The sequence below is a fragment of the Sciurus carolinensis genome, chromosome 9 (genome assembly GCF_902686445.1).
Source record: "Sciurus carolinensis chromosome 9, mSciCar1.2, whole genome shotgun sequence".
Taxonomy (NCBI): domain Eukaryota; kingdom Metazoa; phylum Chordata; class Mammalia; order Rodentia; family Sciuridae; genus Sciurus; species Sciurus carolinensis.
Window position 1 is genome coordinate 28679446 of NC_062221.1, and position 14331 is coordinate 28693776.

The 14331-nt window shown below is 52.3% G+C and overlaps 1 protein-coding gene across 15 annotated transcripts; it reads left to right on the forward strand.

Moving 5' to 3' along the window:
• Nucleotides 1-48: 48 nt before the first annotated feature.
• Nucleotides 49-11509, forward strand: Usp19 (ubiquitin specific peptidase 19). 15 transcript variants are annotated; one of them, XM_047564089.1, is made up of 28 exons: nucleotides 49-221; nucleotides 1644-1903; nucleotides 2159-2197; nucleotides 2348-2476; nucleotides 2563-2696; nucleotides 2769-3071; nucleotides 3187-3409; nucleotides 3554-3710; nucleotides 3811-3882; nucleotides 3998-4113; nucleotides 4216-4436; nucleotides 4521-4716; nucleotides 4800-4933; nucleotides 5044-5202; nucleotides 5292-5402; nucleotides 6090-6200; nucleotides 6280-6381; nucleotides 7087-7227; nucleotides 7313-7431; nucleotides 7668-7805; nucleotides 7914-8227; nucleotides 8330-8440; nucleotides 8532-8748; nucleotides 8832-8984; nucleotides 9090-9250; nucleotides 9332-9510; nucleotides 10380-10519; nucleotides 11033-11509. In XM_047564089.1, exons 2-28 carry the CDS (start codon nucleotides 1780-1782, stop codon nucleotides 11037-11039), a joined length of 4011 nt encoding a protein of 1336 aa, XP_047420045.1. In that variant the 5' UTR covers nucleotides 49-221; nucleotides 1644-1779; the 3' UTR covers nucleotides 11040-11509. The 15 variants fall into 15 exon arrangements, with proteins under 15 accessions (XP_047420045.1, XP_047420038.1, XP_047420041.1 ...); XM_047564082.1 differs by lacking the exon at nucleotides 11033-11509 and having other exon boundaries at nucleotides 10380-11004; XM_047564085.1 differs by lacking the exon at nucleotides 11033-11509 and having other exon boundaries at nucleotides 4222-4436; nucleotides 10380-11004.
• The last annotated feature ends 2822 nt before the right edge of the window (nucleotides 11510-14331 follow it).

Here is a 14331-nt window from a genome sequence, read left to right on the forward strand (position 1 = left end):
GCGAGCTGTCTCCCGCCGGAAGTGCGTCGCCAGTTCGGCGCTCTGCCTCTTGCGGCCGTAACTAGAAGTCGAAACAAAACAAGCCGCTAAGGCGGCGGCGGCGGCGGCGGCGCCGGGACGGGGGAGGGGCGCGCCGGAACCGGAACCGACCTGACGCCGGAACCGGAATCGAGGGCGGGTTGCCAGGGCCCGAAGAGGGCTGGTGGCGGCGGTGTAGCTCGGTGAGTGGGGCGGGCCGCAACTCGCCGGTTTGACCGCAGCCGAGAGGCCGCTGTGCGGGCCCTGGGCGGCCTGTTCAAGGTCACGGGCTGTGACAGCCGGGACATCTCGAGCCCTGCGGAGTGCCGGGCCTACCGATGCCTGCGAAGCCGTTACGCTTCGTCGGTGACCGGCCTCCCTCCACAAAGAAGATTAGAAGCGAGCTAGGGTTGCTTCCTGGAGGAGGTGGTTGCGGTCGGGGGTTGGGAGATTGAAGCTGGGTCTTAGCCCAGCTGGGGCGCTGGTCTGTGGTCAGTAGCTCTGTGCAGCCTTGTGAGGCCAGTTCCAGTCTCTAGACAGCTCTTTTCCCGCCGGACAGCCCCGGAGCATAGCGGGAGGGACGCTACCTTCTACTGGGGCCTAGGTATGAGGAGGCGGCAGGGGGTGTCCGTCCCTCAACTCAGGACCTGCCTCATACCATTGCCACATCTAACCCATTGAGGAGTATCTTACCACCTTCAGCCCCCAGACCCTCCCCCATGGTAACAAACTGGTCACTCTCATGTTACCTGCTCAGGCTAGTCATGACCCTACCAGGGATCTAAGATTCATGGTTCTTCCCCACCTTGTTTCTGTATCTGGTTTTGAGAACTTCATTTTGAATGGAGCTATAGCCCAGAGTCCACTGGGAAGTCCATTAGAAACTGGGTAGAATGTCTCTGTGACTTAGAGCTGATGAATGAAGGGACTTGGGAAGGAACATGATGATGTTCTGGTTTCAAGTTGGATGCCCATCATGCCTTAGCACTGGAGTTAGCCCTTCTCTGCAGCTGGGGAGAGGAATCCCTTTGGGAGGGAGAAAGACCAAGTAATAAAATCACCTTCACAATAAAGGTGGAAGCTGACAGGAGGCAGGTGGGGCACCTTAGCACTAGGACCTTTTCTGAGCAGTTGGCAGCACCTGGGCTGGGCCTGCTTTCAGCCATAGAGCCTGGCCCGCCTGCTGTTTGATGGTTTCCGCCTTTCCTGCCTTCCTCCTCCACCTTCTACTTCTCCAGTGGTGACTAAGCAGCCAGTGAGAGTGAAGAAAAGGGAGCACCCTGCTTAGAGGGCCAGCCAGCCCTGTGGGCTGGAGCCATGGCTCCTGTCCAGAGAAGGATCCTGGTCCCAGGCCATGACTGCCTTGACCTGGCACCTCCTTAATGAGACTTTCAACTTCGAAGGTCTTTTGTGGCAGTTATATAGGAGGCTTGGTCAGAAGTGATTGCTGCTACTTGCATTATTCCCTCTTCAGAATAGCTTGAGGGTATCCAGGGCTACTTTAAGTGGTGAGGAGATATCGCTCTCTAGGGTTAGGAGTTGCTAAGCTAGGTTGCTAAGCTCTGGCTATAGCCAAAGAGCAAGTTATTGGACCTTGACAGAGATCATTGATCTTTTTTCATTAGGCTGTTGGTTCCTTGCTGGAGAATTTGGCCACAAAGAGTTGCCAAAATAGCTGGGCCAGGAAGAAAGCGCCGCAGCCCTGACCCAGACGCTGTTGCCGACCCCGGGACACTCTGGCTGTCAACCAAGCGGCTCAGAATGTCTGGTGGGGCCAGTGCCACGGGTCCAAGGAGAGGGCCCCCAGGACTGGAGGAGGCCACTAGTAAGAAGAAGCAGAAGGATAGAGTGAATCAGGAGAGCAAGGATGGAGATCCTAGGAGAGGTGGGAATGACATTCTCAGAGTGCTCATGGTTTCCTCTTTCTTCCCTCTCATTGGCCACACAGATTGGGTGTTGGGAGAGCTCTTTAGCTGCTTTCTTGGTCTGATGCTCATAGAAGGCTCCATACCAGCATGAGTAAAGCTCCTGCTTTGAGCCTGGGATACTTGACCTAAATCCATAAAATGGTGTTTTGATGTGGTAGGGTCTTTGGGACTGGCTCTCATCATTTCCTCTCTGTTCCTTATTTTGTTGTCAGGGTCAGTGTCCACTCTTCAAGAGGAGCAGACCAAAGAGGGTAAGTAATGAACTTTTGCGTGCTAAGGGAGGAGATGACTCGGAATTTAGCTCCCATCTACAGAAGTCCCATTTGGGCTGGGTATCTTGCCTCCTTACCCCTATCTGCAACTTGGGAATTCCTTGTGATCTCTTTATTACTTCCCTACAGAGTTGTTGCTTGATTGGAGACAGAATGCAGATGAAGTAATTGTCAAGCTGCGCGTGGGAGCAGGTCCCTTGCGACTAGAGGAGGTGGATGCTGCTTTCACAGACACCAACTGTGTGGTGCGACTTCCAGGTGTGTCCATCTGCCCTGACTACAACAGTGTATTTGAATTCTTTGATATCCTCCACCCCACATTACTGCTACCCCTTTGTCTCTAGGTGGTCGGCAGTGGGGTGGTGTCCTTTATGCTGAAATAGAAAGTTCATGCGCCAAAGTGCAGGCCCGCAAGGGTGGACTCCTACAACTGGCATTGCCCAAGAAGGTGCCTCTGCTTACATGGCCCTCTCTCCTGGTGAGTTCCAGTAAAGGACAGGGTGGCGATACACAATGTAGTCTTCAGCACCTAACTACTGTATTTTGGCAGAAGAAACCTCTAGGGACCCAGGAGCTCGCGCCTGGACTGCGGTGCCAGGAAAATGGGCAAGAACTGTCTCCCATTGCCCTGGAGCCAGGCCCTGAGCCCCGCCGGGCTAAGCAGGAGGCCCGGAACCAGAAGCGGGCCCAGGGCCGTGGTGAGGTAGGCTCAGGGGCTGGACCCGGGACCCAGGCAGGACCCAGCGCCAAGAGGGCTGTACATCTCCGCAGAGGACCAGAGGGGGAAGGGTCCAGGGATGGCCCTGGACCGCAGGGTGATGCTCCACCCTTCCTGGCTGATCCAGTCCCCCAGGTGAGAACTTGGTGCCTTTTTGGGTGATAGGAGATTGGGGGGAAGGAGTATGGACTAGAGTGGGGCTACCTGTTGGACCCATGGCTGATCCTGCCCACAATCTTGCCACAAATAGGTTGAAGCTGATGAACAGCTCTGTGTACCAGCACTGAACCCACAAACCTGCCTCCTGGGCTCAGAGAAGAATTTAGCCCTTTTGGCAGGAGAGAAGGCAATGTCCCCGAGGAATGATCCAGTCTCCCCAGCTGTGACCCAAAGCAGAGACCATGGGAAAGATGACCTTGTCAAAGAGGAGATGACAGTAGCAACAGATGCTGCAACCTTGGTGGATGGTAAAGGTGGGGCTGGGGATGGGCAGGCAGAGCCCCAGGTTGAGTTGCAGGATTGTTGGGCTGCTGGGAGTAGTGTAGCCATAGACTAAAACCTGTCTTGGGTGGTGAGCCATAGACTAGAACATGTCCTGAGCCATGATCTCAACATAGAGCCTGAGTCCATGGTGAACCTGGCATTTGTCAAGAATGACTCATATGAGAAGGGCCCAGATTCAGTGGTGGTTCATGTGTATGTGAAGGAGATCTGCAGGGATACCTCTCGAGTACTTTTCCGTGAACAGGACTTCACACTCATCTTCCAAACCAGGTAAGGGGTGGGAAGGAGCGGGGCAGCTGGTATGCCTCAAATGGGACCATATATCTCATGCTTTTTCCTTTTTATCCTTCCTTTTGCCCTGCATTTGCAGGGATGGAAACTTCCTGAGGCTGCATCCGGGCTGTGGGCCTCATACCATCTTCCGTTGGCAGGTGAAGCTCAGGTGGGTGGTGCTCGGCCCCACCACTGTCCCTGTCCCACCAGGGCTCCTTCTTCCTGGGCTGTCTAACCCTGATACCTTCTCCATCTAAGTCCCTGAGCTCAGCCTTTTTTTGCAGGAACCTGATTGAGCCAGAACATTGTACCTTCTGTTTCACGACCTCTCGAATCGACATCTGCCTCCGTAAGCGGCAGAGTCAGCGCTGGGGGGGCCTGGAGGCCCCAGCTGCACGAGGTCTGCACACGAGCTCCCTTCATTGCCCAGCCCTGCATGACTAGGACCTCCATCCCTGCCACGTGCTGCTAACCACCAGCCCCCTCATTCCCCCTTTTTAAGGTGCAGTGGGTGGTGCAAAGGTTGCCGTGCCGACAGGTCCAACCCCTCTGGATTCAACACCTCCGGGAGGTACCCCTCACCCCCTGACAGGCCAGGAGGAAGCCAGGGCCATGGAGAAGGATAAATCCAAGGCTCGATCTGAGGACACAGGGCTGGATGGTGTGGTGGCTCGCACAACCTTGGATCATGTTGTCCCAAAGCCAGATCCACACCTGGCCTCGGTGAGAATCCTGGATTGGGAAGGACCAAGAATGGAGGCTGGAGGGCCTCAGGGATAGTCTCTCATGGCCCCTTTGTTCCTATAGCCCAAGCCCACATGTATGGTGCCTCCAATGCCCCACAGCCCTGTTAGCGGAGATAGTGTGGAAGAGGAGGAGGAGGAAGAGAAGAAGGTGTGTCTGCCAGGTTTCACCGGCCTTGTCAATTTAGGCAACACTTGCTTCATGAACAGTGTCATTCAGTCTCTTTCCAACACTCGGGAACTTCGGGACTTCTTCCATGGTGAGAACAGGGCCAGGACCCTGAGGTGTGGGCAGAAGGGGTTGCCTGTGTTCCTCACACCTCTGTTTGTATGCTGTTCCTAGACCGCTCCTTTGAGGCAGAGATCAACTACAACAACCCACTGGGGACTGGTGGGCGACTGGCCATTGGCTTTGCTGTGTTGCTTCGGGCCCTGTGGAAGGGCACTCACCATGCCTTTCAGCCTTCCAAGTTGAAGGTGATCTGTGGCCACTCTTACCCTTGGCTGGAGAGGGTGGGGAAGATCAGCAAACTGGATGTGCATTGGATGCTAAAGTTTTACACTCATACTTTGGCCCCTGCATCCAGGCCATTGTGGCAAGCAAGGCCAGCCAGTTCACAGGGTATGCCCAGCACGATGCCCAAGAGTTCATGGCTTTCCTGCTGGATGGGCTACATGAGGACCTGAATCGAATCCAGAACAAGCCCTACACAGAAACTGTGGACTCCGATGGACGGCCCGATGAGGTGGGGGTGGGGGAGGTCAGAGGGTGGGTATGCCTCATGTGCATCCTAGCTCCTAGGTATCCCTCAGCTCTTATCATTCTCTTCCTCAGGTGGTGGCTGAGGAAGCATGGCAGCGGCACAAGATGAGGAACGATTCTTTCATTGTGGATCTATTTCAGGGCCAGTACAAGTCGAAACTGGTGTGCCCTGTATGTGCCAAGGTGTGATGGGCTTCCCTGGGAAGAGGCCCTCTAGTTAAGCTCAGCTTGCCTAGTCAGATTAGGTTCAGAAACACTTGCCTTTTTCAGGTGTTACAGGGTAAAATTGGGGCAAAGAAGCCACAGGGAGGCCTTAGGCTCCTCTGTGAATTGAAGAAGTCAGGAAGGATAGGCTTCCTAACTGAGGCAAAAGTGATGTTTGGGCTCAGGTGTAGTGGTGTGACAGAGGTAAGGTATGTCAGGGTTGTGGGTAACATCAGAAAGGCACATGATTCTGGGTGTGGTGATGCATATGTGTAATCCCAGCAATTTGGGAGACAGGAGAATTTCAAGTTTAAGACCAGCCTTAGCAATTTAGCAAGACTGTCTCAAGTAAAAAGGACTAGAGATGTAGCTAAGTGGTAAAACACTGTTCATTCCCCAGTAACCCCCCATTGCCACACACACACAGAGAAAAGGCGTGTGGGATTCAGGTAAAGGGAAAATGGCTAAACTGCCAGAAAAGGGGAATTTTGTTGTAAAGGGGGATTTTTCTTTCTAGTGGACCTTCCAGCTTCATCTAGTGTTAAGTCTGAGAATTTGCTGATTGGTAGTGAGGGCTCTGAGAGCTATCAGAGGGCCTGGATTAGGCTCTGGGCACCAACATCTTGTCCCTGTACAGCCACTCATGTACCACTTCTGTATCCACAGGTCTCCATCACATTTGACCCATTCCTTTATCTACCGGTGCCCTTGCCACAAAAACAAAAGGTTCTCCCTGTCTTTTATTTTGCCCGAGAGCCACATAGCAAGCCCATCAAGGTGAGGAGTAAGCCCCTATTCTGTGCTATCCCAGAGAACTGGTTCACCTCCTCCACTGACTCTCCCCTTGTTTCCATAGTTCCTAGTGAGTGTTAGCAAGGAAAACTCCAGTGTGAGTGAAGTTTTGGATTCCCTCTCTCAGAGTGTCCATGTGAAGCCTGAGAACCTGCGTCTGGCTGAGGTAAATTTGTTTTTCCCCAGGCTCATACATATGCAGACATGCATGCACACTTACAGCATAGACAGTAGTCAAGTCATGCATCTGCGCAGATACCTGAATGTGCACGTGACTGCATGTAGATGATATGCTCTGGTTTGAGGCACTGTTGAAACCAGACATTGGGCAGAGGTGCTCTCAGTTCTCAGTCATCATCCAGCTTTACTACCCTTTTCTGTGGTGGATCTTAAGTGCCTTTCCTGCTTTAGATAAAAAGCTTAAGCTGCAGGACTATCCTACCATTTGCTGTAGTTCTCCATCCAGCTGCTCTCTCATTTTATCCCAGATCTGCTGGCCCTTCCCAAAAGTTCCTCTCCTTTAAGCTAGTAGTGCCATTTGTCTCAGAGGGATAAGGGTATGGAAGAGGATCCTCAAATGTGACCTCTCTATGATAATGTGTTGTAGTCTTAGCAGGACCTCACTAGTTATAGCAGGGTAGAGGCCCTCAGTGTGGAGAGTTGGTATGGTTGATCCTCACCCAGGCCTTTGTCTTTCAGCATCTTATGCTCTTGGGCCCTGAGACTGATGCCAATACAAGTGTGTAACTCTTTTGGCTCACAAACCATGTCCCTGTCTGGTAGACTCAAGTCTTGGCCAAGTCTTTCTGTTCTAGGTCATGGCCAGGGAAAGAGCTTATCCTCTCATGGGACCTGTGTCCTTTATCCCCAGGTCATTAAGAATCGCTTCCATCGCATATTCCTGCCCTCTCACTCATTGGACACCGTGTCCCCATCTGATGTGCTTCTCTGTTTTGAGCTACTATCCCCAGAGTTGGCTAAGGAGCGGGTAGTGGTGCTAGAGGTACAACAGGTGAGTGGGGGTCAACCTGATGGCACAGGGCCCTGTAGTAGGGATGCTCCTTTCTGACTTTGCTGAGCCAGACAACCCACCTTAGCGCCCCCAGGTACCCAGCATCCCTATCTCCAAGTGTGCAGCTTGCCAGCGGAAGCAGCAGTCAGAGGATGAAAAACTGAAGCGCTGTACCCGGTGTTACCGTGTGGGCTACTGCAACCAGTGAGGACCCCAGTGGTTTCCCCCCACTCTTCCTCTCCATCTTCCATTTTGCCAACCTGACTCTTCCTTCCATACAAAGTTACCACATATTTTTAAGCCCTCTGCCCGCTACCCTACTTCACCAGACCCTGGGGGTGGCAGACTGGTATACCTAATTTCCAGGGCCTCAGACTAGCTCCAATATGGAGTTGTAGAGATGGGAGTAGGCCCTATAATTATCTTCCCATCCCTTCTAGGCTCTGCCAGAAAACCCACTGGCCTGACCACAAGGGTCTCTGTCGCCCTGAGAACATTGGTTATCCCTTCCTGGTCAGTGTACCCGCCTCACGCCTCACTTATGCCCGTCTTGCTCAGCTGCTAGAGGGTTATGCTCGGTAAGTGCCCAGAGGTTAAACTAGGATGGGATGGATGAGGAAAAATGGTGCTCAGAGCCACCAGATGGGTTGGTCAGGACTCTTCCTTGCTTTGCTGTCTATTGCCAGGTACTCTGTGAGTGTATTCCAGCCACCCTTCCAGCCTGGTCGCATGGCCTTGGAGTCTCAGAGCCCTGGCTGCACCACACTGCTCTCCAGTAGCTCCCTGGAGGCTGGGGACAGCGAGAGGGACTCCACTCAGCCTCCTGAGCTCCAGCTGGTGACCTCTGTGGCTGAAGGAGATACAGGGTTTCCCCGGGTGTGGGCATCTCCTGATCGGTGCCCTGTACCTAGCACCAGTGGAATTTCTTCTGAAATGCTGACTAGTGGGCCTATTGAGGGTAGTTCCTTGCCTGCTGGTGAGAGGGTGTCCCGGCCTGAAGGTAAAATCAGTGAAGAGTTCCAAGGACTGTGATGGGAGATTGGGGGAAGATTGTTCAGAGCCTGGTGGGCAGGGGAGCTCTGACTGTCATGTTCTCTCATAGCTGCTGTGCCCGGATACCAACATCCAAGTGAAGCCATAAATGCCCACACACCCCAGTTCTTCATCTATAAAATTGATGCATCTAACCGAGAGCAGCGGCTAGAGGATAAAGGTGTCTGAGGCTATGGGTAGAAGCCATGGGGAGAGGGATTGAAGCAGCCGCTCTCCATAGCTACATGACTTTTGTTCCTGTTCATATCCAGGAGAGACCCCATTGGAGCTGGGTGATGACTGTAGCCTGGCTCTGGTTTGGCGGAACAATGAGCGCCTGCAGGAGTTTGTGTTGGTAGATTCCAAGGATCTGGAATGTGCTGAGGACCCAGGCTCTGCTGGTGAGGCTGCCCGCGCTGGCCACTTCACCCTGGACCAGTGCCTCAACCTCTTCACACGGCCTGAGGTGCTGGCACCTGAGGAGGCTTGGTGAGAATAGGGCAGCAGACAGGTAGTGGGGCACGGTGGGAGGGAAACTGACTGGTCCTGATCCCTCTTCTCTGTCCTATCAGGTACTGTCCACAGTGCAAACAGCATCGTGAGGCCTCTAAACAGCTGTTGCTGTGGCGCCTGCCAAATGTGCTCATTGTACAGCTCAAGCGCTTCTCCTTTCGTAGTTTTATCTGGCGTGACAAGATCAATGACTTGGTGGAGTTCCCTGTTCGGTGAGTGATGGACCCTGGTGCCTGTGGGCAGAGCAAGGAGGGTCAGGGGCATTCCTGGGCACCTGCTGATCATTTGTCTCATGATTCCCTTTATTGGGTATGCAGGAACCTAGATCTGAGCAAGTTCTGTATTGGTCAGAAAGAGGAGCAGTTGCCCAGCTACGACCTGTATGCTGTCATCAACCACTATGGAGGCATGATTGGTGGCCACTACACTGCCTGTGCACGCCTGCCCAATGATCGCACCAGCCAGCGCAGTGACGTGGGTGAGGGCACACACAGCCAGCAGGATAGGTGGTAGAGGTGGTGGTACATGCTGTGTTCACACTCTTCCCACCCTGCTGTAGGCTGGCGCTTATTTGATGACAGCACTGTGACGACAGTAGATGAGAGCCAGGTCGTGACACGTTATGCCTATGTACTCTTCTACCGCCGGCGGAACTCTCCTGTGGAGAGGCCCCCCAGGGCAGGTCACTCTGAGCACCACCCAGACCTAGGCCCTGCAGCTGAGGCTGCTGCTAGCCAGGTGAGGCATGGGGGAGGCTTTACAGGTAGTGGGGGCCAACTCAAGTTGTGGGGAAGGGTTGGGGCATGCAGCTTTCTCTCTTCCAACCGTAGCCCCTTTGAGCCTTGGAACTCATAGAGGTTGCAGACAGGGTTCCCTAACATTAAAGCTTTATCCAGAGACATCCTGGTGCCCTACAGACACTCATGTGGTCCATAAGGTGCACACATGTACACCAACACACTGTCACTGTGTGTACAAAGGTACAGGTCAAGCTCCTGCTCTGAACCTCACCAGGCACTTTGCTTTGAACAGATTAGATACCTGATCTCTCCCAGCTTTCCTCTGCTTACCATCATCATGCTCATGGCTGAAGTGAACAGCTATTTCCATTGAACCTTTAGAGTCTTCTGTCTCTTACTGACAGCATGTGCCTTAGGCCCATTTGGTGGGCATAGTCACATCATTTTTCTGGACTGGCTGTCCCCTTTTCTCCCTTTCCCCACTCTTGTCAGACTCGGAGAAATACCCCAGAAGACAGTGAGTGGTCTGGATATGTACAGTCCCCAGGAGATTGCCCTGGTGTTGGCAGGCCTATCTTTCTTGAGCTAGTTCATTCTGTGGGAGGCCTGACCTAAAAAATTACCAGGTAGCCCACTGCCTATCCCCATGAGATGCTATATGTGGGTTGGGAAGCTGTGGAGATCAGAAGGCTGACAGAATTTGCACACAGCCCTGAAATTAGCCACCTGCTTATTTCCTGCTGCTTGATCTGGAAGGCAGGGGCTTTAGCCCCAGTCATCCCAAGCAGGACTGTCATGACCAGGGGTCTCAGGGACACTGGGTCCTCCCCACCCCTGGGTGCTGATAGCCGTTTCCACATACCATAGGCTTCCCGGATTTGGCAGGAGCTCGAGGCCGAGGAGGAGCTGGTGCCTGAGGGGCCGGGGCCACTGGGTCCATGGGGGCCCCAAGACTGGGTGGGCCCCCCGCAACGTGGCTCTACCACACCAGACGAGGGCTGTCTCCGGTACTTTGTCCTGGGCACCGTGGCAGCTTTGGTGGCCCTTGTGCTCAACGTGTTCTATCCTCTGGTATCCCAGAGTCACTGGAGATGAGCTCACCTGCAGGCAGCTACTAATGAGCTGTCCTTCCTCTCTACCTTTCAGGCCATGCCTGCCTTTGGTGGGGAACAGCTCTGGGCTTTGGGCCTCAGTGTGCATCTGATGGGAAAGGGTGGTGACTATTGCCCCTGCATGGGCAGAGCATCCTAGGGTGGGTATCCGTCTAGCTGTCTGTCCATTCCTCCTACTGCTCTGACCCTTGGCCTGGGGCTTGGCCCTGCTCAAGCAACTTCCTGTATTTAAAGTGTTAATAAAATGAGACTATTCAGGCCCAATCTCGTCTCTCTGTCTCAACGTCGCTGCTGTCTGCGCCTGCCTTGGGGCCCTCCCTTGGGTGCCAGGGCTCTGAGCCAGCACCCCCGGGATGCCAGGCAGCATGCTGGGCAGCCCCCAACCCCTGTCCTCATATTCTGTTGCAGGGACTAGGCCCTGGCCAGGCCCCCGAGGTGGCCCCCACGCGGACAGCCCCTGAACGCTTCGCCCCCCCTGTGGACCGCCCAGCCCCTACCTACAGCAACATGGAGGAGGTCGATTAGCAGGTCCCTGGCTGATGGGGGGACTGGGTTTGGGGGAATCCCCTGCAGAGGCCATCTCTTTGCCGCTTCTCCTTTTCTAACCCAGAGGACACTGGCTCCATCAGTGGGGAGTTGGGGGGTATGATTTGAGGGTGGGGGCCTCACAGGTTGTGACCTCTTGTCAGCTTGGTCCCCAGTGGGCCTTAACTTCTCCAGCTGCCTCCAGTGCTGTGTGATATGATTCTCAGTTGTACCTTCAATTCTTCCTGACCCGCATTATAAACGTTATAATTTTATTCTAAAAACTGTAATTTTTTTTGCATTTTCGAAGTGATTGCTGCTGTTTAAATATATTTTAAAAATAAATAATAAATAAGCAGACTTAGTGATTGTGATCCACCACATACTGTGGGATGGTATCCCCTCCCTCTCCATCATTTGGTATGTTAATGTGTGTCTGTATATTGAAGACCCTGAAAGTGCTCTCATCAGGGGAGATGGTAGAACCACAGCTCCTTCCCTGTGTCATGAAAGCCCCAGTGTCATCAGCTCTCTGAAGCTGCCTGCTGCCTTGTCATCACACTGGTTCAGAGTGCCACATGGAGGTGACTGGCATTATTATCAAGATCTCAACACATCTGAGGGGTAGAGAAGTGCTCTGTGAAGCTCTGGAGTTAATAGTATGGTGTGAAAGTTGGACACTGAGGACTTGGTGTGAGGCAGGGAGGTCGTGGCGGGTATCTTTCCTGTTTTCAAGTCTTTGCTGTAGTTTGAATACCATCTGCTGCATTCCTCTGGGGGAGAACAGCAGGAAGAAAACTGTGAGGAAGATCCTGTCCTAAAAAGAGGACAGAGCCAGGCATCATGTCACATGCCTATAATACAACTTGGGAGGCTGGGAAGAGGATTCCAAGTTCTAGGCCAACCTGAGCAACTTAGCAAGACTGTATCTCAAAATAAGCCAGGTGTGGTGGTGCACGCCTGTAATCCCAGTGGCTCAGGAGGCTGAGGCAGGAGGATCACAAGTTCAAAGCCAGCCTCAGCAAAAGCAAGGTGCTAAGCAACTCAGTGAGACCCTGTCTCTAAATAAAATACAAAATAGGACTGGGGATGTGGCTCAGTGGTTGAGTGCCCCTGAGTTCAATCCCCGGTACCAAAAAAATAGATAAATAAAAATGGTTGGGGATGTGGCTCAGTGGTTAAGCACCTCTTCTGTACTGAAAAAAGGACAGGACCAGAACTAATTTTGCCTGACTTCCTATTAGAGGGAGAGTGCTGGACCCTTCCAAGCTATTTCTTCCCTTAAGAGGCGCTGAGACCTTGCAACTATCCCAAGCTGTTCCACAGTAGGTCAGCAGGTCTGTTCAGCTTCAGAGCCTATGCAGCCTTGTACACACATCTTGTAAGAAGCTTTCTTATAGCCAGGCATGTTGGCACACACCTGTAATCGCAGAGTTGGAGGCTGGATGAGTGCAAGTTTTAAGTCAGCCTGAGTAATTTTTTTAAAATATTTTTTTGTTGTAGATGGACACAGTACCTTTATATTATTTATTTTTTTAACGTGGTGCAGTGGAGCAAACCCAGGACCTCACACATGCTAGGCAAGCACTCTACCACTGAACCACAACCTGAACCCATGAGTAATTTTTTTTTAATTTTTTTAAGCACTGGGGATTGAACCCAGGGGTGTTTTACCACTGAGCCACATCTCCAGCCCCTTTTATCTTGAGGGAGGGTCTCAATAAGTTGCCGAGTTTGACCTCAAACTTGTGATTCTCCTGCCTCAGCCTCCTGAGTTGCTAGGATCACAGGTGTGTACCACTGTGCCCTGCCAGCCTGAGCAACTTAATGAGGCCTTATCTCAAAAAATAGGTTGAGGGGGGCTGGGGTTGTGACTCAGTGGTAGAGTGCTTGCCTAGCATGTGTGAGGCATTGGGTTCGATCTTCAACACTACATAAAAATAAAGGCATTATGTCCATCTACAATCTACAACTAAAAAATTTTAAAAAATGGGTTGGGGATATAACTCTGGTGGAGAGTGCTTGCCTAGCATGCCTAAGGCCCTGGATTCAATCTCCAGTGCCACAAAACAACTACTTTCCTCCTGAATAATGCTGCCTCTTTTATTCACCAATTGAGGAGCAAAAGTACTTATGAGGCAGGTATTTAGAGAAGCTGGAGAAGCAATAAGAGGTCAGGCAGGGTCCTGGCAGTCCTGTAGGTTGATCCCCATGCCCATCTAAATGTAGCTTAGCATTCAGGCCTTGCTAAGTGGTTCTTGGCCTCAGATGGAGTTGGGGTGGCATTGAGCAGATGGAGCTTCTGGGGAAATCTAATCCCATGATCAATGTTGGTTTTTCTTTTTCAGTGGGGACAACCTAGGGCAATGTGGGGTTACTGACTGTGGAGATGGCCTTGAGCCTGGGGTCTTGCAGAAATAATGGAATTGTTAACTTGTGCTGGTGCTGGTAGCTGTGATGCTGCTAGAGGGCCTGCTAAGTGGGCATGGGCTACAACATTGTGCTTTAGTGTTAGCAACTGTTGTTGCTGAACCCACAATGCTGTACCCTCTTCTGTGGAATCTGCATGAGGCTGCTGTGACCAGGACTGTGGCCTGTACTGCCTCTATGCTAACAGCCAGTGCCACAGGGACCTGTTCATTGGCTTGGCTGCTGAGCCCTACCCCATGCCCGAGTGGGCCTTGCTGGCTGCTGCCTGGTTTTTCTCTTTGGTCATCTTTCTCTGGACTTTTCCTGGAAGCAATGCCTGGCATGTGGACAGAACCTGGCATGTGGCTCCTGCAGGCAGGCTAACCTCCAGACTAGGGCCATAGAACTTTTGCATTTCTGCTTTGGGCAAATCATGATTCCAGAGGACTGGCTAGATATCCTCTGTTCCCTGTCACTTCCACTTATGACATGCTTGGTGGCACTAATGGGGCTACTATGTCATCCTGTTACATGGAGCCATAAGGCCCACACGGTACTAGGTGTAGGACTGGGGTTGTGGCCCTGTAGTAGAGTGCTTGCTTGGCACATGTGAGGGATTGGATTTGATCCCCAGCACTGCACAAAAATAAGTAAAATAAAGGTATTGTATCCTTCTACAACTTAAAAAAAAGAGGCCTGCAGAAGCATTTTTGAAAAATATTTTTAGCTGTAGATGGACACGATATCTTTATTTTTTTAATGTATTGCTGAGA